This window comes from Aplidium turbinatum, chromosome 6, assembly GCF_918807975.1.
Source record: "Aplidium turbinatum chromosome 6, kaAplTurb1.1, whole genome shotgun sequence".
Classification (NCBI taxonomy): Eukaryota; Metazoa; Chordata; class Ascidiacea; order Aplousobranchia; family Polyclinidae; genus Aplidium; species Aplidium turbinatum.
In genome coordinates this window covers 9,394,207-9,421,420 of record NC_137477.1, presented here as the reverse complement: position 1 = coordinate 9,421,420, position 27,214 = coordinate 9,394,207, and the positions used below count along the sequence as shown (strand labels likewise).

The 27,214-nt window shown below is 40.6% G+C and overlaps 1 protein-coding gene and 1 pseudogene across 2 annotated transcripts in view; both read left to right on the top strand.

Moving 5' to 3' along the window:
- Positions 1-291: 291 nt before the first annotated feature.
- LOC145772214 (secretagogin-like) overlaps positions 292-27,214 on the top strand; it is a 29,379-nt gene continuing 2,456 nt past the window's right edge. The window contains exons 1-9 of one of the 2 annotated variants that reach the window (XM_082584065.1): positions 292-398; positions 1,676-1,746; positions 12,919-13,002; positions 15,246-15,335; positions 15,936-15,992; positions 16,692-16,769; positions 18,121-18,222; positions 21,920-21,979; positions 22,309-22,377. In XM_082584065.1, the coding sequence (XP_082440191.1) occupies positions 338-398; positions 1,676-1,746; positions 12,919-13,002; positions 15,246-15,335; positions 15,936-15,992; positions 16,692-16,769; positions 18,121-18,222; positions 21,920-21,979; positions 22,309-22,377 (672 nt within the window). In that variant the 5' untranslated portion in view covers positions 292-337. Of the gene's footprint in view, positions 403-1,675; positions 1,747-12,918; positions 13,003-15,245; positions 15,336-15,935; positions 15,993-16,691; positions 16,770-18,120; positions 18,223-21,919; positions 21,980-22,308; positions 22,378-27,214 lie in introns of both variants that reach the window. The other variant, XM_082584064.1, reaches the window with a different exon arrangement.
- LOC145772713 (general transcription factor II-I repeat domain-containing protein 2-like) lies at positions 19,769-21,445 on the top strand (annotated as a pseudogene).

Below are 27,214 nucleotides of genomic sequence, written 5' to 3'. Positions count from 1 at the left end.
TTCATTAGGCTACAGAGAAGGTGCTTCTTTTTTTGTTTCGGCGGAGGGGTTGGACACGATAGCCTACGTATTAAATGTTGTTTAAAAAATTTTGTGACTAGTCCTCAGTGGAACGCTTTATCGTTTTTTTTTTTTTGTGAAATGAATACCGGTAGGCCTATTGTTTGTTCAAATTCCTACCAGATGGCTAACCAAGGTAAAGCAAGGTGTAGCGGTACCTTATGGTTTGCTGTCGAGCCGGCAGACCTTCAGTCCTACTTACTTTAATTTGAGTTCAATGTCACTTAGAGACAAAAAACGTAAGTTTAATATCAAGTAGCCTAAAGCTTATTTCCTTATGATGGAAGATATCACTGCAACACAATTTGCTAAAATTTGGAAACAATTTGATTTGAATGGTAAGTAGGCAAAGCTAATCTATATAACAAGTATTTTCAGATTAAAGATACTTTATAGTCAGATAGCCTGTGCTCCTTTCAATATGTGAAGTAGCCTAGCCCAGGGCTTCTCAAACTTTTTTGCTCGCGACCCCTTTTAATCTTCTAAAATGTTTCGCGGCCCCTTACGATGAAAACGACGAACAGTGCAAAATATACATTTGTAATATTTATTGAAAAGCTTAAAATTAAATCTAACGAAAACCAAAAATAATTTACCGTTCTCAATTCGGTTGGTTTTTATTTATTTCTGACTATAACAACGAAGCCTACGGCAGCTTACCGGAAACAAAACAAAAAAGCAAACACATTTATTCAGTGATGGGTGTGACTGCCTTCTGCTACAAAGCAAGTCTACCTGTGGCTCAATGTTAGTTAAAGCTGGTCTCAAAAGCAGCGGTTGAGAACTGTGTGGCAGGAACTAGTGGTGCGGTACTGATGAGCCCAGCCTCATGGGCGAAACACGTGTCTATCGCTGAGTTTCTGCTACACTCGACTGCCGAGAAACACATGTTTTTGGAAAAATCTTGATGGCTAGTGTGGAGGCTACACCGGTATGGTTAGCGAAACACAATGCTCGCTGTTCTATAGTGAGTAGTCAGGTAATGCTGCCGCCAGGAAGATCGCTCCTTCTCAACATTGTTTTCTACATAATTTCCCATGTTGCCAAAGGTATTTGAACAAAAAAGTTGGTTTCAGCTGCTGTGAAAAAAGGAATGTTTACAGCGACGTTATAACAGGGACGCAGCCACGGGAGGTAGCCTACTTAAGGGAGCAATCACCCGCCCAAATATTATCTTTCCCACCCAAAAAATATGTTTTAATACTATTACAACGTTTGAATACCATTATAATTCATTTTGAATGACGTTTGTCCCTCTAAAGTTTTCTTTTTAGCTAATGTCGCGTTATAATTCTTGGAAAGTTACCATAACATTGTTTTGTTGTTCGAAGTTTTCTGATAAAAAAGTGATTAGAGTAAAAGCTCCAAAAAAAATTATTTATAATAAATCAATGAAACAAAAAGGTCAAATCAGTTACAAAAAGAGTCCACAAACACATAGGCCTAGCCGCCTAAGCCTACTGTTTCTGAAAGCACATTAGGCTAAATTTACTGTAGCTAAGTCTAAGCAAGTGAAAGAATGTTATTTTTAAACAGAAATCTAAGGCGAATGGCATAGCCGAAATATATCCTACAATAGACTTTTTCAGTTTTTAATGTTGTTTTTCTTTTGTAGACAGTGGAACAATTGAGCGAAAGGAGTTGGATGCTTTCTTTTACGAATATGCAAAAGATATGTTGAAAAAGGTAAAATGGACGTTTACCGTACGGTAGTCTAAAATTTAGTGTTTACTGATTTCACGACTGTAAGTTAGTCAACCTGTTGACACCAATATCAACGTGATTCTATTTAATGAATAAAGCACAAACAAATAACACTAAAAATGCAGACAGTTACAATACAAATAAAAAATGGAAATGTACTTTGTGGGGTAGCCGACAATAGCACATGTGAGTGCCAAACCAAATGCTCCCAAGTTATGATCAAGAAGGCCCAACCCACCCAAATACTACAACTAACTGAGCTAACAAAAAAAAACAACCCAGGCTAGCTCAGAAGAAAAAGAGAGGGGAAAAATGGCAACTCCAATCCAGAGTTTCATATGCCACAGATTACTTGCAAGTCAATGTTCAGAGCTTAGTTCAATTGTCCAAATGCTTTAAGTCTGTTATATCTGGTTATCTGATTTTTAAACATTAAGGTTAAGTGCTGCAAAATAAATAAACATAGTTAGCACAAACCTTTTGAGAGAAGCCACGCTGGGAGTCGAAGAGGCCATGCAGTGAACTTTAGCACACCCTCATGCTAGGGTAGTTCACACAAAAAGAGATTCAACAGATTCTGCACGCCAGAGATTGTTATGTTTTAGTGGCGGCAGCAGAGAGCAATACGAAGTGTCAAAAAAGGGGCAATTCTTCAAGCGGATTCTACACCGGCCCCAATATAACTGTACCAAACAGATTATATTCATATTAAGACGCTTGACACAACACAATGGCCGACCCCAGCAGTGACAAGTAGGACTGAGAACAGCTCGATGAGCACAAAGAGGAATGGTTAGATAAACGATAAAATTTAAAATGTGAAGGCTACCCCTACAACGAGTAGATACAATTGCAGCAATAAACTTGATGCGGCATGTGACATAGTAAAAAACACAAAAAAAAATAGAAGGCAAGCAAGTTCAAAAGTTCTGATTCAGACAAATGTTCTGTTGATTCCGTCGCTCGTCGAAGGCCGAAAGTCTGAATCATAAGAGTACACACAAATAATACAGTAATTATAAACAAATGTCCTGTGCATTCCGTCGTCGAAAGGTCGAGACTATGAAGGTTTACACGAAAGGCATGGTTTTCAAATAAATGTCCTTTTCATTCCGTTGTTGTCGAAAGGTCTAACACAGGAGTGTCGACACAAAAGGCATGATTTCAACAAATGTCCTGATCAATCCGATGCCTCCAATAGGCAAAGTTTGCGGATGTCCCTATTGTATGACGATGCCGCGGTCTTTACTCGTACTGTTCGAACATGACCGTCTGACCCGGGAAATACCTCCTCTACTCGGGCTTTGGGCCACATACCCCTTTTCAAGCACTCGTCTTTCACAAGTACAATGTCCCCAACCTGCAAGTTGCGCTTGGGTTGCAACCACTTTTGCCGAACTTGAAGAGTAGGCAAATAGTCTTTCAGCCACCTACTCCAAAACTGGTCAGCTAACCAATTTGCCAGACGCCACGAACGACGGTAGCCGTCTGCTTCGATAAATACATCGGTAGGTAGAGATGCAGCCAATCGTCCGGTCAACAACGAGCTTGGAGTCAAAGCTTCCAGGTCGTCAGGATCAGAAGTAACTGAGGTCAAAGGACGATTATTGATGATGCGCTCGACCTCGGTCATGAATGTGATGAGGCTCTCGTCATCTAGTGAACGTTCTTCAGTCAGCGAGAGCATAATCTTGCGGACGGTACGAATCATACGCTCCCAGACACCTCCTTGGTGACTAGCACCGGGCGGATTAAAACTCCACTGCGTACCGTGTTGACTGAACTTCTTGTGGATGATGCTGTTATTCCATCGTTGTATTCCTTCTTTTAGTTCTCTGGCCGCACCGACAAAGTTTGTACCGTTATCGGACACGATCTTCTCTGGTGTTCCTCGACGGTTGGTGAATCGTTGATATGCCAGCAGGAATGAATGGGTGGAAAGGGAATGTGAAATCTCTATGTGAATGGCACGGGTGGCCATGCACGAAAAAATGCAACCATAACGTTTTACCCAGCTACGACCTAACTTAACCATAATTGGACCCATGTAGTCGACACCCACACATGCAAATGCCGGCTTCCCTGGAGTAACACGAAACTCAGGCAATGGCGCCATAATCTGCTCACCAGCAACAACGTTTCGAAGACGACACTTTCTACAAGCGTGCAAAACACGTCGAACTACAGAGTGACCACGAACAATCCAAAATAATTCTCTACTGGCAGCAAGTGTGTGTAGGGCACCCATGTGACCCTCACGTTGGTGGTAAAACTCAATAATTAAATTCGTAACATGGTGCTTACTAGGCAAAATAACAGGGTGTTTAACATCCTGAGAGACAGGGGACTTGTGCAATCTGCCACCAACTCTAAGCACACCATGAACCACCACAGGGGACAGCCTTTTAACAGAGGAAGTTTTCAACACAGTTTGGGATCCACCCACACCAAACTCATTACAATTCTGGAGCGAACTCATCTCCAAAGGAAATGCTTCTTTTTGCACTGCCTTCACAATCTCAATTGTGGCAGTTTCTAACTCAGATACCGATAAGTCGCCCTTGAGATTTACAGATGCACCTGATTGATTGGGAAGCTCAGTCTTTGACCTCAGGTATCGCCGAAATCGCAATATCCAAGCAACTGCCCTCTTTAGACGAACAAACGAAGAGAAATAGTTTAACAAGCGATTGAGAGGGGACCCTCCAATAGGTTCCTCAGTTTCAGTTGCATTCACTCGGTACATGTTTTTGATCTCAGGGTCATCTTCAGGTAAAGGAACCAAAGTTTCAGGACCGGCTGGCCAAAGCTCGTCACTGAGTTGCAAGAAGTCTGGTCCTTTAAACCACAGGTCAGCTTTGGAAAGCTTGTCTGGACCAAGACCACGAGACGCAATATCTGCTGGGTTTTCTTTGGTTCTAACGTGATGCCACTGTGATGGTTCTGACCCAGCATGAATTGCTGCAACCCTGTTTGCCACAAAAACTTGAAACCTTCTAGCAGTGTTCCTAATGTACTGTAGTACAGATGTGGAGTCAGTCCAAAAGAAAGTCCTATCAATCTTCAAATCAAGCTCATTTTTCACTGAGCGAACCAAATTGACACCAATCACCGCAGCTGACAGCTCTAACCTCGGAACAGTCATGGGCTTCACTGGAGTCACTCGTGACTTCCCCATGACAAAGGCACAATGCACATTTCCACTCTTGTCCACCATCCTCAAGTACACAACTGCGCCATAACCGATATTACTTGCATCACAGAAACAATGCAATTCTGTCACAATAGGTTTGAACTGTGCTGGACGAAAACACCGACTTACTTTCAAGTCTTGCAGTGCTGGCAAACATCTTACCCACTCTTGCCAAGCTAAGGCTTTAATTTCAGGTATTGGATCATCCCAACCCAGGCCACTGATGCATAAATCCTGCATGATACGTTTTGCAGGCAACAAGAATGGCTGCACAAATCCCAAAGGATCGTAGACCTGGCTGACCATTGATAAAATGCCACGGCGTGTCACTGGCTTTTGTTGCACATTGATCTTCACTCCAAAATTGTCATAAAGTGTGTTCCACTGCACTCCTAAGGTACGCTCAACAGGACCCTCGTCTAGATGTAGATCTAAAGAAGGTTTCACCACACACTCATCAGGCAAAGACTCCACCACTTCTTCCGAGTTACTAATGAATTTAGTAAGCACAAAACCACTTTGCTGCAGTAAGTCTTTAATTTCCAGAACAACTCTTTTAGCATCCTCAGATGTCTCAAAGGATTTGAGGAAGTCATCAACATAAAAATTACCTTTTATGGCATCCACTGCCTCTTGGCTGGCCCCTAACTCATTGTCTTCTGCCACCTTTCTGAGTGCAAAGCCACAGCAACTAGGGGAGGATGTTGCACCAAATAGATGTACCAACATTTGGTAGTCTTGAGGAGGTAAAGAAAGATCATTATTAGGCCACCACAAAAAACGCAAGCTGTCACAGTCATCTGGCTTCACCCTCACCTGATGGAACATACTTTTAATATCTGCAACTACTACAACTGGCTGCTGCCTGAACCGAAGGAGAACTCCAACCAAATTGCTAGTCAAGTCTGGGCCTTGAAGCAGATTTTCATTCAGGGAAGTTCCTTTGAACTTTGCGGCACAGTCAAAAACCACTCTAAATTTCCCTCCAGTGGAATGGTGGGGTATGTACCAAGTTTTGGATGAGGGAGAAAGTAAATCATTTGGTACTGGACGGGCATGACCATTTTCTACATATTCCCGGATCTTTTCCTTGTAAAGCTCAAACAAGTCATTGTCCTTTAAAAACCTGTGTCTCAGCTGGTTCAGTCTTTTCTCAGCAAGCGATCTATTGTATGGAAGATTTACATGGCCATTCTTCCAGGGCAAGGCAATTTCATAGTGTCCATCAACCTTTAACACCGAATCCTCCATTATGGCTAGAGCTTCTTTGTCTTCAACTGATGGCGCTACTTCGACTACACCAGCATCTTTAAAATCTGTGTTATACATTTGCTCCATTTGTTGATGGAGCAAGACATTTTCACTCCTAACAAAGTTTAGGTGCACCATAGATTCTGGATTTTCAACGCCAGTGGGACCAACTAATGCCCAACCTAATCCTGACCGACATGCTACTGGCTCATTACTTCTGCCTTGACGGAACTCTGTAGCAATGTGCGCTGCCTGGACATCTGCACCAATTAAGATATCAATTTTCCTTTGGTCCAACATAGGAAAGTCCAGACCATGAAGATGGGCATGACGCTCTACAATGTCGTTGGAGGGGATGCTGCTTTCCAAGTCTGGCAAGCTTGGTACTGCTAACACATCAGCTAAAGGGATGACCTTTTGTTCTCTAATGCCCCTTGCTGACAGTTTGAGCTTGAATCCTTCTTGTTGGGTTGTCCCATTTACAGTTGAAAGGGAATACCCAACTCTCTTGCCGCTGCTTCCAAGCTTCTTCATCAAACTCATGGTGCACAAAGTGGAGTTTGAACCTTCGTCCAGAAATGCATACGTGTTCACACATTTCTGAGAGTCAGATCCCCACACAGCCACTGGGACTACCTTAAGTCTCACCTCACCATGTCTAGAGTGTTGCAAAGTGGTGGTACTACACACTTTCTTCTCTGGTGCTGCATTGGACACAACACCGGCCCCATGGGGACTCTTGGCATTCGAGCTTGGGCTATGATTTCTACGTCCATCCTGGCTAGACTGATGTAGCAAGGTGTGGTGCTTCTGTCTACAAATTTGGCATGTCCTGGACGAAGGGCACCTTCTGACAAAATGGTTTCCAAGACAATTAAGACAATGCTTGCTGGACCAAATTAGCTTCCACCTATCAGGTCCAGACTTGTCTTTGAAGGTTTGGCAATTCCAGACTTGATGTGCACCTTTGCAAGCCAAACACATCGTAGAATCTCCGACTCCCTTCGATTGACCAGCCTCTGCATTCTGCGCTACGACAGTTTGATTCAAGAATGTTGAAACTCTACGTGGTTGTCTAGCAGTGGGTGCGACAGTACTTGATGCCTTTTCTTTTCTTCTTCCAACGAGCTGTCCAAGGAAACTTCTATCTGCCTGGGCCTTCCTCTGAACAAACTGAGAGAGCTGAGAAAAGGTCACAGCTTGTCCTCTTTCCAATTGATGGCTGACAGAAGACACAAACTTGTCTTGCATATAGATAGGGAGTCGACCAAATATGGAGCCAATGACTTGTTGTGTGTCTAGACCTGAATTGGGAAAGTCACTGCAAGCAATCTCACAGCTACGCATGTCCCTAGCTAACTTAACAATACTCTCTGCATCATTAGGTTTGATGGGAGCTCCCTCAGTTAACTTTCTAGTATAGGCACTTACAATGCTGTGCATTTGACCATAAGAGCTTTCCAAAATTCGCCTTGCTTCCAGGTAGCCCAAATCTGGAGAAGAGCTGAGGATGCAGTCTGCAATGCTTTCTCTTGCTTCACCAACACAGGAAGAAATCAACTTGTCAAGTTTCGTCGCTGCATCAATAACTCCCCGAATGGTGTATGCTTCAAAATGCCGGATGAAACGCCGATAGTCTTCTGGGGCACCATCAAACGGTTCCATGCTGGATTGGTTCCGATTTATGGAAGTAGTCATAGTGTACAGGGCGTCAACAAGTCCATTGATGTCAGGTTCACGAGGTCTTCTGTCTTGAGAAATGGATGTCCAATTTTCGTCTTGAGTTGATCTAATTCCAACAGAAGGAATTGAATTGAAAGCAGGCGGGCTTAAGCGAACAGGTTCCACCGGAGAATGTTCCATAGTATGACCGGAGGGAGTCAAACGGCCAGGCCTACGTTCCTCTACTCTGGTCCTATTTAGTGACGGCTCTGAAGGGCCTACTTTATCGTATGTTACATAATGACTGCCTGTCTCACCCTGTTCACTATTTTGAAAATGATCACTGGACTGAGAAGGGGGCGGTGGCCGAGGAGGGTACATTTCCGACCTGTACTGAAGGCGATAACCAGCAGACCTCTCCTCTTCTTTTTGCTTATTATAGTCATTTGCAGCCTCCCTAGCTACACGAATTGCCCTCTCACGTATGTTTTGTTTGACAGCCACTCCAGGTTGCACAACTTGTCCAATAGTGGCTGGTGCTACAGAAGACTGGCGGAAGGTTTGGGCATTACTCGACGAGCTTGGCATTTTAGGACTAGTTTGCCCAGAAAGGCGGGCATCCATTTTATCTTTGCGCTTCTGTACTTCATCCCATCGCTGGCGAGCATCTTCCAATTCAACAAGGTATTCTTGCTTGACAGGGATTGCAAGCATGTATTGCGAACATGCCCCTATACACGACTGGTACGCTTTATTGTACTCACTTCGAAATTGTTTCACTTGATCCACACCAATCCCATCAGCTAAGGCACCCAAGACATCTCTTTCTCTTCTAGTGAGAAGACCCAAGTGAGACTGCCGTGTCTTTTTTAAGCTGTGCAGCTTTTCTGCCTGGTAGCCCTCTTCACTAGCTACATTTTGCTTAACATTTGTCCCTATACTTTTTCGAGTATGCATACTTATATAATTACAATGTACCAAAACTTACCGAAAATTTACTTAAACACAGATGCCAAGTTATCACAACTACTGATACTTGAACAAAACAACCCAAACGTACTTAACAATGAGGCAAATTAACTTTAACACCAACAGTGCAACCAATACACTAGAATAAGTCTATAAACACCACCGTGTTTACCAAGGCGACTTAATCACAAGTTAACATACATACCGTACCAAAAACAACCAAACACCTTATCAAGTTATTGTGACTAACCACACCAAAATGGTTCAACCAATGAACCAGAGTTAGGCAACAGTAGCAAAGGCAACAAATTAAATGTTCAATATTTCCAAAGAAAAGCCAATTAAACCAACTACACACAAGAGTTCAGCCAATGAACTAGAGTTAGTTTACCAAACAATTACCTTGTTTAAAAATGATGTTGACACCAATATCAACGTGATTCTATTTAATGAATAAAGCACAAACAAATAACACTAAAAATGCAGACAGTTACAATACAAATAAAAAATGGAAATGTACTTTGTGGGGTAGCCGACAATAGCACATGTGAGTGCCAAACCAAATGCTCCCAAGTTATGATCAAGAAGGCCCAACCCACCCAAATACTACAACTAACTGAGCTAACAAAAAAAAACAACCCAGGCTAGCTCAGAAGAAAAAGAGAGGGGAAAAATGGCAACTCCAATCCAGAGTTTCATATGCCACAGATTACTTGCAAGTCAATGTTCAGAGCTTAGTTCAATTGTCCAAATGCTTTAAGTCTGTTATATCTGGTTATCTGATTTTTAAACATTAAGGTTAAGTGCTGCAAAATAAATAAACATAGTTAGCACAAACCTTTTGAGAGAAGCCACGCTGGGAGTCGAAGAGGCCATGCAGTGAACTTTAGCACACCCTCATGCTAGGGTAGTTCACACAAAAAGAGATTCAACAGATTCTGCACGCCAGAGATTGTTATGTTTTAGTGGCGGCAGCAGAGAGCAATACGAAGTGTCAAAAAAGGGGCAATTCTTCAAGCGGATTCTACACAACCAGTTTTAAGTTTTGTGCAGTAAATGCAGAACATGCGAGAAAATTAAAAATCCCCACCTTATTTGACAACTTTGTTGTTGTTCATGGCTGAGTTTGCCAATGGCTGAGCTTGCCAATGGCTGAGTTTGCCAATGGCTGAATGTTTCCGCTGCTTTGAGAAAAGTTTTAGCAAAATTCAAAATTGCGGTTATGATATGCAGATTTATGATCCGTTGATGCGTTGATCAAGTAAAACTGAGATTGTTCGTATTTGTCTTACTGACTTACTCTTTCTTGTCAGATTTTTAAGTATTTCCATTGAATGACAAGACATTTACGACCTTATTGTTTTATAACAAGTAAATAATATAAGCCAGGCTTGAAACCTTGCATACAGTAGCCTACTCATTTATTAAGGCTTTTGCCACCGTCACGGCGGCTTCTTTAGAGGCTTATTGAAATCTATTAGCGTTTTATGCTGTTAAACTAACATCTACCTGTTAAGCTAACATCCACCAAATCGTCTAATTTTGGTCGTTTATCATCAAAGCCGTAGAAGAGTAAAATATTTTGGGGAGGCGAAATATTTTGCGTAACTTTTGCCTTTGCAAATATCGTTTCAAAAACGCAACATTGCTCACAATCTCTGAGGTGGTGTATAGTCTACAGGGGGCAGGAACCTTTTTAGGTAAGAGAGCCATGAAAGCTATATGTTTGGAAGTATATTTCCGTAAGTACCATATAATGCTTCAACACTTGATACAACTAACATGTAGTGGCAGGTGATGCGTTGTAAAAGTGGGGCTACGTGTTTACTGAAGACCAGAAAAGCAGCAGATGGTTTGGGAGACCTCCCCCAGAAAATCTTGAAAACAGTGCATTTAATTTGGTGCATTCTGAGCGTACTTTTAACTTGTAATGAAAAATTAAGATAAACGTTTCTGTGAGCCACATGCGGTCAGGAAGAGCAAGCTATGGTTCGCGAGTAGCCATGTTCGCGAGCCATGGGTTCCCGACCCCAGGTCTAACAAGTCCACAGTCATCTACTTGGCAGTGTACAAAAACACAGGCAACAAAACTCTCCACTGAGGTAGGGAAAGGGAAGGTAATTTAATACATTTCTGCTTGTTAACTGAAAATTACGTGAAACAAATTATTGATTTTAGGCTGATATGAAAGTCTGAACCCTTACACACTTTTTAAAAACTTCTTCACTCTTCGTCTTATCAATGAACTGTCAAATGAGTTTGGTTTCATCTTTGTAGAACTTTTCTTCAATTTTTCAGACGAAGATAATCATGAGTTAAAAACTTTACAAAAATACTCAAAAAACACACTTTTCCAATTTTATGCCACAAAAGCACGAATTAACTGCATGGTGTCATTTTTGTAAGCTTGGCATTATTTTCACAGATCTTCCACTTAATGAGAGTATATTTTCGACTAATATTTTTTGTGCATTTCTGTCAGGGGGGTGTATCAAATTACCTTCCCTTCCACAACAAGGCTGACTTACCTTTAATCTACATTCATAAACCTGTTTGTGTCTCAACTACCGTAAATAAGCCATCAAATTAAATCCTTTTTGTGTCAAACTTGCACCACTGAACAAAACTACTTTTAGTATTTTACAGGGAAATCATAGTCAATGTTCTTTCGATCAGTCAAAAATTCAACCTAAATTGCGATAGGCTACCTAATACAAAAGCTTCAAAAATTGAGGCTACATTTTACATTTTAAGAAAAATGTTAATGTAGGCTACTTCAGAATACAACACCATAGGCTACAAAGTTTCTAAACTGGTAAAATGTTGAAAAACTCATGGCAAAATGCCCAAATGATTTTATTAATATGTGCATTAGTAACCGGTATAGGATATAGAGAAAAAAGCAAAAAACTCAAAAAGTTACTAGTTCCCAGCATGCATTTGAATCCCGTCAAGAAATGTAGCACTAGCCTACACTTACTTTTTGCAAATGTTGAATCGAAACTTATCATTCTGCACAAATTGCGATACCACATGCAATAGGCTAGTTTCCAAAATCGATGATAATGCATTTTACATTGATTGAAAAATATCAATGTATCTCATAAATGATAACAATTATGTAAAGTTTGTAAACTGGTGCGATGTCGAAACATCATGATAGGATTGATTTGCCCAAATAACGACATTTTCCCCAAATTTACGACGTTTATTTTTTCATACAATTTTGGTAAAGAGGTCACTTTCTTCAACCACAGACATATACAACCAAGCAACCACACGGCATTTAACATAATCCATTAAAATTGAACATAAACTATAAGCTACAAACGTTTTCGGCCATACACACGTTAGCCCTTATCAAGTAACAAAAAAATATCTGCTTATCATATCTACACTGAAAATGAATAACTGATCTAAACACTGAATTGAAAAAACGAAATGCATAATGAAACGGCATAGCATAGGAGAAAGGCACATCACATGGCGTTTAAATTACACGAGGCAAAGACGCATCACATGACGTATCAAGAAAAGACGTTGAGTAAATAAGAAGCACCTGAGGCAAACAACTGTGTATTGAGGCGAGAATTGCTAATAAAATCATACAATCCTCGCCTCAATACACAGTTGTTTGCCTCAGGTGCTTCTTATTTACTCAACGTCTTTTCTTGATACGTCATATGATGCGTCTTTGCCTCGTGTAATTTAAACGCCATGTGATGTGCCTTTCTCCTATGCTATGCCGTTTCATTTTGCATTTCGTTTTTTCAATTCAGTGTTTAGATCAGTTATTCATTTTCAGTGTAGATATAATAAGCAGATATTTTTTTGTTACTTGATAAGGGCTAACGTGTGTATGGCCGAAAACGTTTGTAGCTTATAGTTTATGTTCAATTTTAATGGATGATGTTAAATGCCGTGTGGTTGCTTGGTTGTATATGTCTGTGGTTTATTTTTTCAGCGGAAAATCTCTGCCCCGCATCTCCTACGGCTATGTTTACCATCGTAGATGATAAATAATGCAACTATTTGTTAGTCTACATTACACAGGATTTAAACTAGCTATGTTGCCTCAGGAACCGACAAAGCAGGAACATGCCGACATAAAAGAACGCTTCATGGGTGCGTTCGTAAGTGGACCAAAAATAACAATGCGTGAGGTAAGTCAATTAGAATGCGTGGATTCCGATTAATCGCCATAAAGGCCAGTTGTTACACAATAGGCTATTGTATGGGTAAAAATGCCACTAAAAAGAAAATGCGCATGCTAGCATGAGGCCAGTGTTTGTAACCATGTTCTATGAAAATCGATGACTTAGACATCGTACCCAAGCAGTGACATAGCTAGAAAGAAAACTTTAAGGGGGTAAAAACAACTGTTTAGGAGGCCAAATATGAATGCTTAAATAAATAAAGAGTTTGCTTAAAAAATTAGCTACTAAATGCATTCAAACAATTATGAAACGTCGTTCAACATGTAGGCTAGTACGTCATTAAAATGTTGAAATATTATTAAAAAATCTATTTTTTGAGAAGGCAAGATCAAATTTTGGGGGCGATTGCCTCCCAAGACCCTCCCGTGACTAATTCCCTGTAGCCTACATAAACCTCTAGACAGAAGGCTGAAGTCGCTTGGAGGCTATCTCTTGTGAATAAACTGGTGACCCTGCAGAAACACCAAAACCAAGCAATAATGATATAATGCAACTTTAGAAGTGAGCTTTGAACAAAGCACTTTTAAAAGAACAACTTTTCCTTCCATATCGTCTGATGAAGGGGAATTGTTTACAAGTGACCCGGTGTGTAGCTATCAGCTATTTAGAGTCCCTATAAGGATGTGAAAAACCGCCAAGCAGTTATACCATAATGAATGGTATAAGCGATGGAGAAATATTCACGCAAGTGTTGAAATTAACCATTTGAAGATAACCAAACTTTGCAATTTACTGTAGCCTACTTGTAGCCTAAACATTTTGTGAAATATTAAGCTACTCGACAACAATAGTGATCAGTGATCACGTAATGCATAGATATTACCAGATATTTTCAAACTAAATATTCCAATTTAAACCACACAAGAAATGAACTATTATTATTAAAAATACTTAGATTAATTTAAAAAAATTTGTTTAGCCTTTCTCGTAGCAAAATCCGCCCCGATAGCTCGGTTGGTTTGCGCGTGACTTCTGTAACGAAAAAGCTTCAAGATCAAGCGGCGCTGGTTCGACTCTCGGGGTGTGCGCTTGAGCTACGCACGTTAAGGACTGCTCTTCATTCAGCGGCATCTAATGGATGAAATAATTCCCTTGCAACAAGACTTCAACAATCGGAAACTTCACTCTGTCAATCTCGGTGATCGGGTCTGCGTCAGTGATTCAAAGCCTCTACAAGTATGCGAAACTGCCAGGATTAAGCTCTTCATGAAGCTTTCCCAGTTCGAAAATAAAGATTCAGTCAATCAATCAATCAAAATCATCAAAAATCTCATTACAATTTATTTATCTCAGGTTTTCATTGTTAATACACAGCATACTCGTTAATCATTACTCAGTGCAGATAACCTGTCTGAAATTTGTCCTCTGCCTAGAAATTCTGTCTAGAATTTTTCCACAACTTGTAAACAACTAGAAATGTGCAAAAATATCAGTTCGTTAAAAACTATCATTTAACTTTCTCAATGACTACAAACAGTCAAGCCATTTGCAAAGTAATAGTCCAAAAGTTAACCATTTAAACTGTGTCATATTTCCTTTCGATAAAAAATAAACACACTAGAAACTTAACTGGCATTACGACCTGTTTATTAGTGCCTAGGCTACTTTATTACAACTGGTTGCCAAGATTGCGGTCAAAAAGTTAACCTTTTAAGCTGTGTCATATTTCCTTTCGATACAAAATAAACACACTAGAAACTTAACTGGCATTACGACCTGTTTATTAGTGCCTACTTTATTACAACTGGTTGCCAAAATTTCACATTATGGCCACCTGAACGTTGTCACAAATATATAGACTATGACAACAAAATATAGGCTATACAAATATAATTGTTTTAACGTTTTTAAATTGGTCTATACGTGGTAACGTGGTACTGGTAGCCTACATCTTAAATATTTGAGGTCTATCTTGTAGCCCTAGGCTTCAGCCTTTCTACTAGTCTAATGGTAAATCCGGCACTGCTTACAGCAGTCCACAAATTCTAACAAACGTTTGCATGAAATTGATAGAATAACAAACAAGCAGTGTTAGTGTGGTAAAGTTGGAATGTAGACGTGACTTCATTTGCAAGCATCTTTCATATTTAACAATGGAGTGATTGCCATTAGCTTAGCATTAGTGATTGCCATTGCCAAAAAAATTAGCATAGCCTATGGCCTGCCATAAAACCACTTTACATTTTCAGCTTGCAGAGGTCCTTCTCCCATCGGATGAAGGGTTTATTCTTTTATTCAGGATGCACGTCCCACTTGAATCTAGCGTCAGCTTTATGCAGGTGACAAATAGCTGCTGCTAAGCTTAGGCCAATAAGCAATTAACCATTTTATGTTATAGGCTACAAGTAGGCTTAGTGTGTAAAGTTACTCATGAAAAAATAAACGGCAACTACAGGTCTCCATTCAGCGGCGTCTTCTTCGTCGTATGAGCTGTTCTTCCGGACTATATGTTTGGGCATGATGTCATCAGCCACTCGACAGTCTCGTCATCCAGGGCCTTCAGTCCAAGCGTTCCATGTGATGGTTGATGGATTGGGCAGTCATGAACGACATGATCTACTGTCTGGTCTGTGGCGCCACACTCGCATCCCGGTGAGGGAGCCAGGCCAGGTGAGGTGAGGCCAGGTGAGGGAGCCGGCGTCGAGTAAATGCAATACTACGCAAAAGCTGCAACACTTTAAGGACAAGCGGAAGCTTCGCTTTGTCAAACTAGGTGACCAGCAGCCTGCGTCAGTGGTACAAAACCTCGATAAGTAGGCTGTGCAAAAGTACAAGAATGAATCTCCAAAGTGAAAGATGAATGTTTCTGCATTTCATCGTTGTAGGCTATAGGGATAGGGCTAAAACTTAGACGCTGCCTTATCATCAATATACATCAGATTTGGAGATTGTACGATGAAAACTGCAACGGATATATCAGTCGAAAGGAACTAAAGGCAAGTTATTTATAACTTAGACTACTATTCAGATAACGCGGCACCTTCCGTCACGTTATTATGGTGACAGCGTGTTGCTGGAAGTTGTAATTTGTGAATGTTGTCCTACATGATCTTTTTTGTCTGCAAACTCATCGCTTTCGTGAGCCGTTGTGGCTAAAAAATTAAATATAAGCCCATATGACAATATTCTTCTTAAAAGGTATTGAAATATGTATTTTGAGAAATAAACAAAGGGATAATTGAACAAGATAATCCACAAAGAAAAACCATAAAACCCTCAAAAGTTAGGCCTTCATGTTTTACCCAGTCTTTAATGACCGGTGGTCAACTGTGTGTGGCTTAACTTCCCGCCGCCACATTGTTTATTGTGTTCTTCTCGCAGTGTCAATTATTTTGTACTCGTGCGCTGTTGATCAAAGTAAAACAGTTCATCACCAGTAGTGCGATACTGACGAGCCCAGCCCACAAAAAGCCCAGCCACATGGGCCAACCACGGTGTCATCGCTGTCAATGCTTGCTACAATCGGCTGCCGAATAACATATCTTGTTCTTCTGAAGTAGCCTACAATAATAGTATATAGGATGTAGAAGAATATCCTATTAAATACAACTGCTTTTACACTTTTTATTGACTTGTTGTTAAACTGAATTAATTAATTCCCTGAACTAAATGTTAACATTAATTTTATTTTTTAGAAGTTCATATTAGACGTCACCCAAGAATCCGGAGTAAATATCTCAAAGGAACAGTTAAACGACTACACCAAATCTATTGTGAGGAAAATATCGGATAAAAATTTTAAATGATCCACATGTTTACTGAGTCTTCAAAAGCAATCTGAATTTTGCGTGGCAAAGTGTAAGCTTTTTTTGTCGTATCCAGGGTTACGCCAGGTGGTTGAAGATTTAGATTCGGTGGACGGGAAGGCAAGGAAGCCAATCTTCGTTTTCACCTCCAGGCATGCATTTAAGTGCCCTACCAGAAACAGAGCCGTATGCTCTTAAGCGGTGTCGAACCGGTGCCCTTTCGATTGCCATTCAAGGGCTCTCACTGGCTCAGATGAAATGTCTTGATATATGTAATTCTCTATCACAATTTGATAGCTTATCCTATGTCTCAGAGAGTAGCCACTTTAACAAGCCGAAATTCTGCCACTAAACTTGACTAGAATGCAACCGCCAACCAATCAGAACATGTTATAAGAGGCTATCGTCCAATTGTGACCCTTCTAGCACTCATCCAGAGAGTTAATGCTTGTTTTGAACTATATTTGGTAATTACAGAAGAAAAAGAGCAATAGCAGTGATGGGAATCGAACCCGCGTCAATGAAATGACTACTTTCTAGCCCTAACCCCTAAGCCAACCAGCTGACAAAAAATCCATCACTTAATTTGCTTTCAATCATCTTCTTTTAGCTTATGATTGGTTGGCGGTTTCATTCTAGTCAAGTTTAGTGGCAGAATTTCGACTTGTTAAAGTGGCTACCGTCTCAGAGCTAGTCACTTCGTGAAACTATAGCCTACATTGCACTGATTGATGAATTAACTTTAACTTTATACGATCCAAATGATTTCTTTTTAGATTTTTTCGTTACAGAGCACTTCATAAATTATTATTCAAAAACAAAATGTATTGGCTACTAGCTAAATTGGCATTGTGGGATTCGTTATCTAGGTTAACCCTACTCTCCTTTTGTAAAAAAAATAAGACATTTTTTCGGCCAGAAAGTCAGTCCTTTTTACATTGGTTCAACGTTTGTAGAAGTTAAATCATTTTAAAAAACGACGGCTTTCCTGACTTGTTTAGCACAAGTGCTATTGCTTGATAGGCCATAAGCATAGAATAGAGTAGACCATTGGTTTGATAAACCATATAGCCCGCACTGGCTTGTTCACCGCTTGTAGCCTATCTTCTCTTTATACGCTATTTCTAACGGCATTAACAACAAACATGGGTTAAATATGTCAGGAAAATGGTGGTGGGTAGACTTGTATCGTAATAGGCTTTAAGGAAATAACTTTTGTGACTTACTTTTGATAAATTTGCTTGTGACAGCAATTGCTTTAGAGTTCTCTTGCGTGTCCATTTATGGCCTGCTTTGTGTTTCTTTGAAAAAAAAATAGATAAAACTCTTCGACACAAGTGGAGACGGACGTTTGGATCTGCAGGACATGGCCAGGTTGCTGAACATATCAAACAACTTTCTTCTTCAGTTTAAAATTCAAGTTGGTATTTGGCTTCAAAGTATAGGCTACACTTAGGCCACTGACAGCTTTACTCGTTTGATTAATTTATTAGTATAAGTTTTTTAAATTATTCCTTGTGTTCTTCTAACGTTATTTGTTGACGTGACACATATAAATTTTTAAAACATACAAAAAACTAGTTTGAGCTACTTGCGTAAAGTAGTTTTTTTTTTAACTTTAACCAGTGATGTACGCGCATACAAAAATATTGACGCCGTCAGCGTAAACGCAAACGTTCGAAAAATCATACGCCGTATGCGTCAACGTAACTTGTAAAAAAAGTTGGCGGCGTCAGTGTCAGCGCATACATTAGCGTAAACTAATTTTGTTTGCTAGATGCCAAACATTCACACGGTATAAACCACTCGAAACAAACAAGTTTTATTTTGAATTTCCACGAAGATACTTACACAAGCATCTGAAAGGGTTCATCTGACATTTTGCTGTGTTTTGGTTCCAATATGTCTTTGCCCATTGAAAACATTCTTTCAACTGCAGCACTGGAAGGTATTGGCGTGTTGTAGCGAAAAAAACACATTAAAAAGTATGCGTTGACGCTATGCGCTAAAAAACCGCGAAAACTTTACGGCGTAGCCTCAAGCGCAAACTATCCAAAAAAATGTGCCGCAAGCGTTAGCGTAAACAAAAAGTCTACGCCGCAAGTATGCGGCGTAGAATTTGCGGCGTATACGTACATCTCTGACTTTAACCTACATAAAGAAAACATGACACCGCTGTAGGTCTATGTTTTAATGATTTTAATTTACAAATCTCCTAATCTCTTGAACAACCAAACAGTCCACCCCGTTAGATCAGTGGTTGCGAGCCCGACTCAGGATTGAGCGAAGCTGGTTCGGATCTCGTGGTGTGCGATTGAGCAACACATTTCAGGACTGCTCTCTATTCAGCGGCACCAAGTAGATGGAATACAGTAATTCTTCCGCAACAGCACTTCAACAATTATATCCACTATCTGAAAATTCACTCTGTCAATCTCGGTGACCAGGTCCGCGCCAGTAGTAGGCTAAGCCTCTACACAGGCATGCACAGCATACGGCCCGCGAAACCTTTTCATGCGGTCCACGAGATATTCCGTGATTTCGCTCAGTTTTGCTGAAAAGTTTTACAACAACAATCCAACCTTTGTTGCTTGTTTCTGCACAAAGTGCGCGGATGAATATTTTCAAAACGTAGTGTCTGGTACCGTAGGTGTCAGTGTACATCAGAATTTTACTATTGGTTGAGTTGTCAGCATTTTGTGAAATATACAGTAGGCCTACCCCGTAATCGCGTTATGATTGAAAACAAGAGAAGGAAGATTGAAAATGAGGGCAGAATCTTTAACCCAGAATGGACAAGTAAATACCGGTACTTATTTACAGTAACAAACTCGAAAATACTGTGTCTTGTTTGCCGAAATGTGGTTGCAGTCCCAAAGGAGTATAATCTGAGACGCCATTTTGAATCGAATCACCTGAACCTAGCTGAACCTTAAAGCAGAGTTTACTTAAGAATCTTTGCTCGGAACAAAACTTTTTTAAGCGTCCGGTAAATGTTACCGCTACCAGAGTTAGCTTCGAAATATCAAGGGAAATTGCTGCTGCAGGAAAAAGTTTTAATTGAGGGAGAATTCATTAAAAAATGCATGTTGAGTGCAGTTTCTTCGATTTGCCCGAGAGCGATCGAGAAATTTCGAAACGTTAGTCTTTCACGTACAACTGTACAACGAAGAGTTGAAGATATTGCGGCAAACTTAACAAAGCAACTACAATAAAAAGTCAATGAATTTCATTTTTATTCTTTGGCTGTGGATGAAAGTACAGACTGTACTGATACAGCACAGCTTTTGGTGTTTATAAGAGGCATTGACGATAATTTTAACTTGTCTGAGAACCTTGCTGGTAGCCTATGCAGTCTATGAAAGGTCGTACCACTGGAAAACACATCTGCGGCGAAATTGTTGATTGCATTACTACAAAACTATCCGCTGATTTAAAAAAATTGGTTGGAATGTGCACTGACGGTGCTCCAGCAATGTGCGGAAAGACGAATGGAGCGATGTCTTTGCTACAGGAGGTTATTGGTAGAAAGATAATTGCTCACCACTGCATCATACACCAACAGGTTTTATGCAGCAAGGTTTTAAAATTTGATCACGTGATGTCGGTCACAGTTTCGATTGTAAACTACATCCGGACTAGGAAACTAAAGCATCGCTTATTTAAATCGTTTCTTGAAGAAACTGGTGCAGAATATGGTGACGTAGTGTACCACACCGATGTAAGCTGGCTAAGTCGAGGAAAAGTACTAAAACGGTTCATTGCTTTGAAAGACAAGATAAAGAAATTTTTGGAAACAGAGCCAAAAAAGTTTTCCGAGCTAGACGATTTGTCTTGGAATGAAGATTTATTTTTTCTTTGCGACATTACTTCACATTTAAACGACCTCAATATGTAGCTTCAAGGAAAAGGACAACTGATTTTCGATCTTTTTGCTGCGATAAACGGGTTCAAAGCAAAGTTAGGACTTTTCAAAATTCAGCTTTTAGATGGAATATTGGTACATTTTCCAACCTGTTCACAGCATATTTTGCAAGAGAGGCATTTAGCAGTAGGAATCACATATGCTCAATAAATCAAATTCCTGATTGAAGAATTTAACAGCAGGCTTTCTCTTTCCAGTGAAGAAAAACTACAGCTAAAAATCATTGAAAATCCATTTTCAATAGATCCGGAAGAAGCACCTCCACATTTACAAATCGAGGTTATTGATTTGCAAACTTCATCTTTGTACAAAACAAAACATGAAGAAAGCAGTTTGCAAGAATTTTACAAGTCTTTGCCCAAAGAAAAAAGTTTAAAAATTTGCTTACCATGGCAAAACAAATTTTCAGCTTATTTGGAAGCACATATGTGAACAAACGTTCTCGGTAATGAACTATAAACAAGAGTAAGCAACGATCCTTGATTACTGATGGACATTTGGAAGATATCCTAAAAATATCAAGTTCCAGCATCTCGCCTAATTATGACTTGCTTGTTGCGAACAAAAGATGTAACGTTTCTCATTAAATTTTATATTTTGATATTAGTCTTGTATGTAGATTTCTTGTTAATGTTAGGAATTTATACTTCGTTGGATTTGTTATTGTTTGTCACCGTCGAGGGGTTACTTTTGTTGTAAAACCGTTGAAACATAGTTACAAGCTCTTGACAGTAACCATCTTCTCAACGATATCTCTTATTAGACGGTTAATCGGTCATATTATATAAAATAGGCTACACGCTAGTTACAACAACGTTAGCACGGGGCCCGCGAAAAATATTTCTTTCCCAAAACGGCCGGTGTACTGTTTTGAGTTGTGCATGCCTGAAAAGTAAAATTCATGTAGCTTGACTTTCATCTATAACTTAAACGAGAAAATAGGGGCACAAATTTTTACAAGTGACGCCATGGGGGCGCAGCCCAAAAAGTTTAACCTTGTTGTAGAGTCTACAACAGATCGTTTGAATCTACACTGTGAAGTAAGCAACGATCATGCTGCTAAAAGCGAAACTCATTCAACTACATGACAGGATTAAGTTCTGAACGAAGCTTTCCCAGTCCGAGGATAAAGATCAAATCAATCAATCAGGTAGCCTTTGCTTTTTTAAAGTTGACTGCATTTAACTTTCAGGATGGATCCATGTCTGCAAGAAGAGATGATTTTGAAAAGATTTTCAAGCGTTACGACGAGGTATAATTGCAGAGTTATAAGCTATAGCCTATACTGAAAGAAAAATTTATCAACCATGCTGCAAATTCAAAAACTTTTACGATCCCCAGTTGAGAACCACTGGCTTACAGCACTGTTAAAATTCCTCTCCCGTTCTTGTCCTGAACGCAGCAAATTCCTCCATGGAAAGGGATTCCTTTCCAGTTAGAAACTACTACAATAAGTTTTGACATTTGTGTCCCAGCAGTCCCATGAAACTACGTCGTAGGCTATGATATTAGCTAAAATAGGCTACCTCTTAGACACAATCAAAATAGGTTAGACCTAACTGAGAGCTTCTTTTGCAATAGAGTAATACTGGTGCACTAGATGACGAAGAGGTTGATGGATTTGTTAAAGACATGGCAGAAGCTATTCAGGTGCAGTACGAAAAAACATCTTGTTTTAACTACCACGCTACAACAGTAGCATATATAAGAGTAGTAGCCTATATACAGCAGTGGCCGAGTGGTTAGCGCATTGGGCTCGCAGTCGAGAGCCTGCATGTTCGACTTCAGCCACCCGCACTTGTTGTTTTTCTGGGCAAGAAACTTTACGATAATTGCCTCTACCCAGTGATCAATTTCGAGTAATGGGTAGTACCAAATTTAAGTCATAAGTAGAGTAGACAACCGGAAACAGACATTGCCGTCGGCTGCAGCGTGGGTCAGGTGTACGTTGGAAGGCGTACACAGATGCATAGCGCTCAAGTCCGCTTTCCCGCAATGCAGGATGAAGATATGAAAAAACAAACAAACAAGCAACTTGGGCGTGAAAGTTTGGTGGAACAGTTCAACTTTCGTCGCTAATCTAGCCTACCTAAGCTTTAGCTGCAGGATTCACATCAAAAATACTATTCAGTTAAACCTCTACGGTAATATAACTTTGTTACACAAACGTTTGGAGTCAAAGTTTAACCCACTGCGTTCTTTACTCAAATTAATAGGTTTTACAGTATTTTGTGGTGGTGTTGTTGTTGGCAAAGAATAGGTGGTTCATTGCAGAAGCAGCTTCGAGCAATCAACCACCTTTTCCTCGCCGGCAACTAAGCCATAAAATGTTGCCAAGCTTTATCGTTTGTGTGAAGAACACAATGGAGTCATATTTGTCCCCAAACAAAGTTTACGCCACAAAAACCCATGGTGACTTTTGGCCCAATTTTAGTCAGGCATTTAAGCCAGTAGGCTATTTAAAACTTACAAAGGACATCGTTGAACCCCCTCACCAACAAAATGAAGGAACTAAAAGCTTCAGAATAGGGCTCTCAGCATTTAGTATCCTTCCATTGTGGGGTCAAATTTGACCACAATTGCAGTTTTAAGTCTATTTTTTTTCACACTTTCAGAAGAACACACAGGAACGTAACATCAAAGATTTTTTTTTCTTTCTTAAAATACAATGATTGAAGAATTCCTAGAGTTGTTGTTCAAGAATTTTAAGACTCCAAAAAGTTATCATTGATGTTTTTCCTTTGGGGTCAGATTTGATCCCGATAACCGTTTTAGGGATAAATAATTGTCATTGGGTTAAAAGTTCCGCACACCCCGATAAAATAACCGCGAGATGAAACAACATACATAGTAGCCTACCAGATCAAGTTCTTGATCAAATGAAGACTTGTTCGGTCTACAACGTCGGCTGTGTGAGTTCGTGGTCGCTCGAAATCACGCAGCACCCAAGCACTTCACAGTATGGCAGAACGGAAGCAGTTGACTCCTACACTAGTAGTAGTAGTAGTCCAGTTTTAATCCGGTGATGTCCCCGTTACCGAGGGTGGCCGGATTCACCTCCAAGTGCCGCAATCGTCTTCACACCCTGCCTCCACATCGATCTGTCTAGCGCGTCCTCTCTTGTCAAGCCCACCTTGCTGCTTTCTTCCTCAACTTGCTTTTTCCATGTTTTCTTTGGTCTTCCTTGTTTTCTACGACCCTCCACTCGCAACTCCAGCGCTCTTCTCAAAACATCATCTTCATCCCTTCTCAAAACATGCCCATACCACCTCACTCCATTCGCTTTTGCCAACTTATCAACACTCTCATTCAACCCAAGCAAGCTCATAAGTTCTTCGGTATTCCTTTTGTCCATCAGCTTTACACCACACATTGCTCTCACCATCGCTCTCTCAGTTCTTCTTAAAATCGCCAATTCGTTTTCCCGTAAGCACCATGTCTCACTTCCGTACAGCATTGCAGATCTCACACAACTAATATAAATTCTTCCTCTCATTTTCAACGGAAATCTTCTACCACATAACAACTCTCGACACTCTCTGAATTTCACCCAACCAAACCTTCCTCTTGCAGTCACTGCCGCTTCACAACCACCACTGGCATTCAATCTATCTCCTAGATAGCAAAAGGCATTTACTGATTCAACTTCGTCATTCAGCTTTTCAACAGGACCAATCATTCCTTCCTCAATCTTCTTGCATCTTTCACATTCAAAACCATCTCCAGATCTGCATGTCACTCTCTTCATCTTTGCACATCTTCCATGCACCCATTTCTTGCATTTCGTACATGTAACAGAATTTGCCATCACTCTTCTTCCGCAGACGCCACATGGGTCAATTTTGCTCATTGTGATTTCCCCTTCCGTTCCGCTTATTACGACCTTTGTCTTTTTGATGTTCACACGCATACCTTTACATTCAAACGACTCCTTCCACTTCTCAAATTTCCCTCTCAGATCTTCCATTGTGTCACTCAACAAAACCAAATCATCGGCGTACAGTATCTCCATTAATGAATCTTCTCTTACACATTCGGTAATCACATCAATCACAATGGCAAAGATTAGAGGAGAGAGGACAGAACCCTGGTGTACACCAACCTTCACCGAAAACTCGTCTGAGAGGGCAGATCCAACGCGAACTCTCGTCCTTGCACCGTCGTAAAGACCCATTACGGCTTGCACGAGAGCTTCTGGCATTACTTTTTTTCTCATTGCCCATTCCATCACTCTTCTTGGAACTCTATCAAACGCCTTTTCCATGTCCACGAAACACATGTACAAGTTTTTACCCTTGTCTCGATATTCCTCTTGCAACCTTCTCAAAATAAAAATAGCATCTGTCGTTCCCTTCCCAGGCATAAATCCACACTGCATCTCGTCCAGCTTCACCACAGATCTTATTCTATTCTCCAACACCCTTTCCACTACCTTCATTGCATGCTCCAACAGTTTTATTCCCCTATATGACCCACAATCCTTACATCACCCTTTCCCTTGAAGATGGGTATCACCACACTCATCTTCCATTCATTTGGCATTCCTTTTCCATCTAACACACGTTGACTGATTTCCTGCATTGCTTTCAGTCCTGTCTCTCCACTTGCGCGTATCATTTCCACAGTGACTTCAGATAGTCCAGGAGCCTTCCCCGATTTCATTTTCTTCATTGCTTGCGTTACCTCCTCTCGAGTAACTCTCTTTAATGGACCTGCTACCACGTCGGCTTCCACATTTTGATCCCAATCGTTTTCCTCGTTCATTATCATCTCCATATGTTCTTTCCAAATTCTTCCACGATCTTTCTCACTGAAACCAAGTTTTCCATCCCTTCCTTTAATACATCGTCCACCATCTACATCTTTCCCATCCCGCTTCATAACCTTCATAAACTTATATACTTCGTTAGGACTGTTTTTTAATTTGGTCAATTCCTGCTCAGCTTCTTTCTTCATAGCTTTTGCAACTATTCTCTTTGCCCGATTTTTCAATTGCTTGTACTTGAGCTTAGTTTCTTCTGATCTATTTCTGCACCAAGCCTTGTATGCGACTTTTTTCTCCCCAATCACTTCCCTCACATCTTCATTCCACCACCACGTATCTCCTCGATCCATCCTGCCTTTTGTTTTCCCACAAACTTTATCGCAAGCTTGCAAAACTCCATTCTTGAAGGATCCCCATACATCATTCACATCGTTGTGAACAAGACTTTCAACTCTCTTTTTAAACCTTTCTCTTGTGTCGGCATCTTCTAACTTCCAAACTTTTCTTTTGATCACCCTTTTTTTATTTACAGTTTTCTTCAGACCTTTCTTGTCCAAATCGATAACCACCAACCTATGCTGAAGTTCGCATGGTATCGCTTTCACATCTTTGATCAGTTTTCTGTTTTTCCTGCATACCAACCCAAAGTAAATTTCGGTTTCATTTCCACCTGCACTGAAAGTCACTTTTCTTCCTTCCTCTTTCTTAAACCAGGTATTTGCAACACACAGGTCCTTTTCATCACAAAACTCAAGTAGTCGCCTTCCATCGCGATTTCTTTCTCCCACGCCAAACCCTCCATGAACACCTTCAAACCCATCAATTTGTTGGCCAACGTGGCCATTAAAGTCCCCAAGACCCAATACAATTTCCTGATCACTTCTTGTGCTCCATTCATAGGCCATTTCATCATAAAACCTTTCTTTTTCTGCATCGGATCTTCCACTTTGTGGTGCATAAGCACAAATTATTCTCATCACTACATTCTCGACCACCATCACTATCGCCATTACTCTGTCTACGAACCTCAACAACATTTTCATATAGCTCTTCCTTTACCAAAATCCCAACTCCTCCGGTCCCAATATCATTGCCCGACCACCACAGCTTGTATCTCCGTCCTTTGACACCCAAAAACCTGGCTCCTTTGTTCCTCCATCGGACTTCCTGTAAACAGCAAACATCTACCTTCCTCATTCTCAGCTCTTCACTCACCTCAGTACCTCTACAACGCAAACTTCCAACATTTAGACTTCCCAGTCGTATCCCTGAATTTTTAACAGAAACGTCAGACAACCCGGAGATTCTTCGCACCCCCTGCCCATTTAAGGGCTGCCGGGGACTGGGGGCCATTCTATTTTTGACACTCATCATTAGGATTTTTTGGTGCATGTTTTTCTACAGGGAGCATGCCCTTGCTTACCCCCAACCTCCATTTAAAGACCGGAGTGGTCTTGATGACCGGATGCCTCTGCACGACAACTAACGAGTTCGGCCAACCCGGGTTTGACTTAAGTTTTCCTTCTTGAAAGATGTTGCCATTGTAGCCGTTGTAGCATGTAGCTATCATCCGCCTACGCCGCCAACCTGCCTGGCACGGGCATCAATGTCAGAAGTGAGGTCCAGAACTACCAGCGGGACGTGTTCCGGTGCCAACGGGCCCAGACCTGGAGTAAGGTGCTACCTCTCCTCCTGATATTGAGGATGCAGTTTAACGTCATA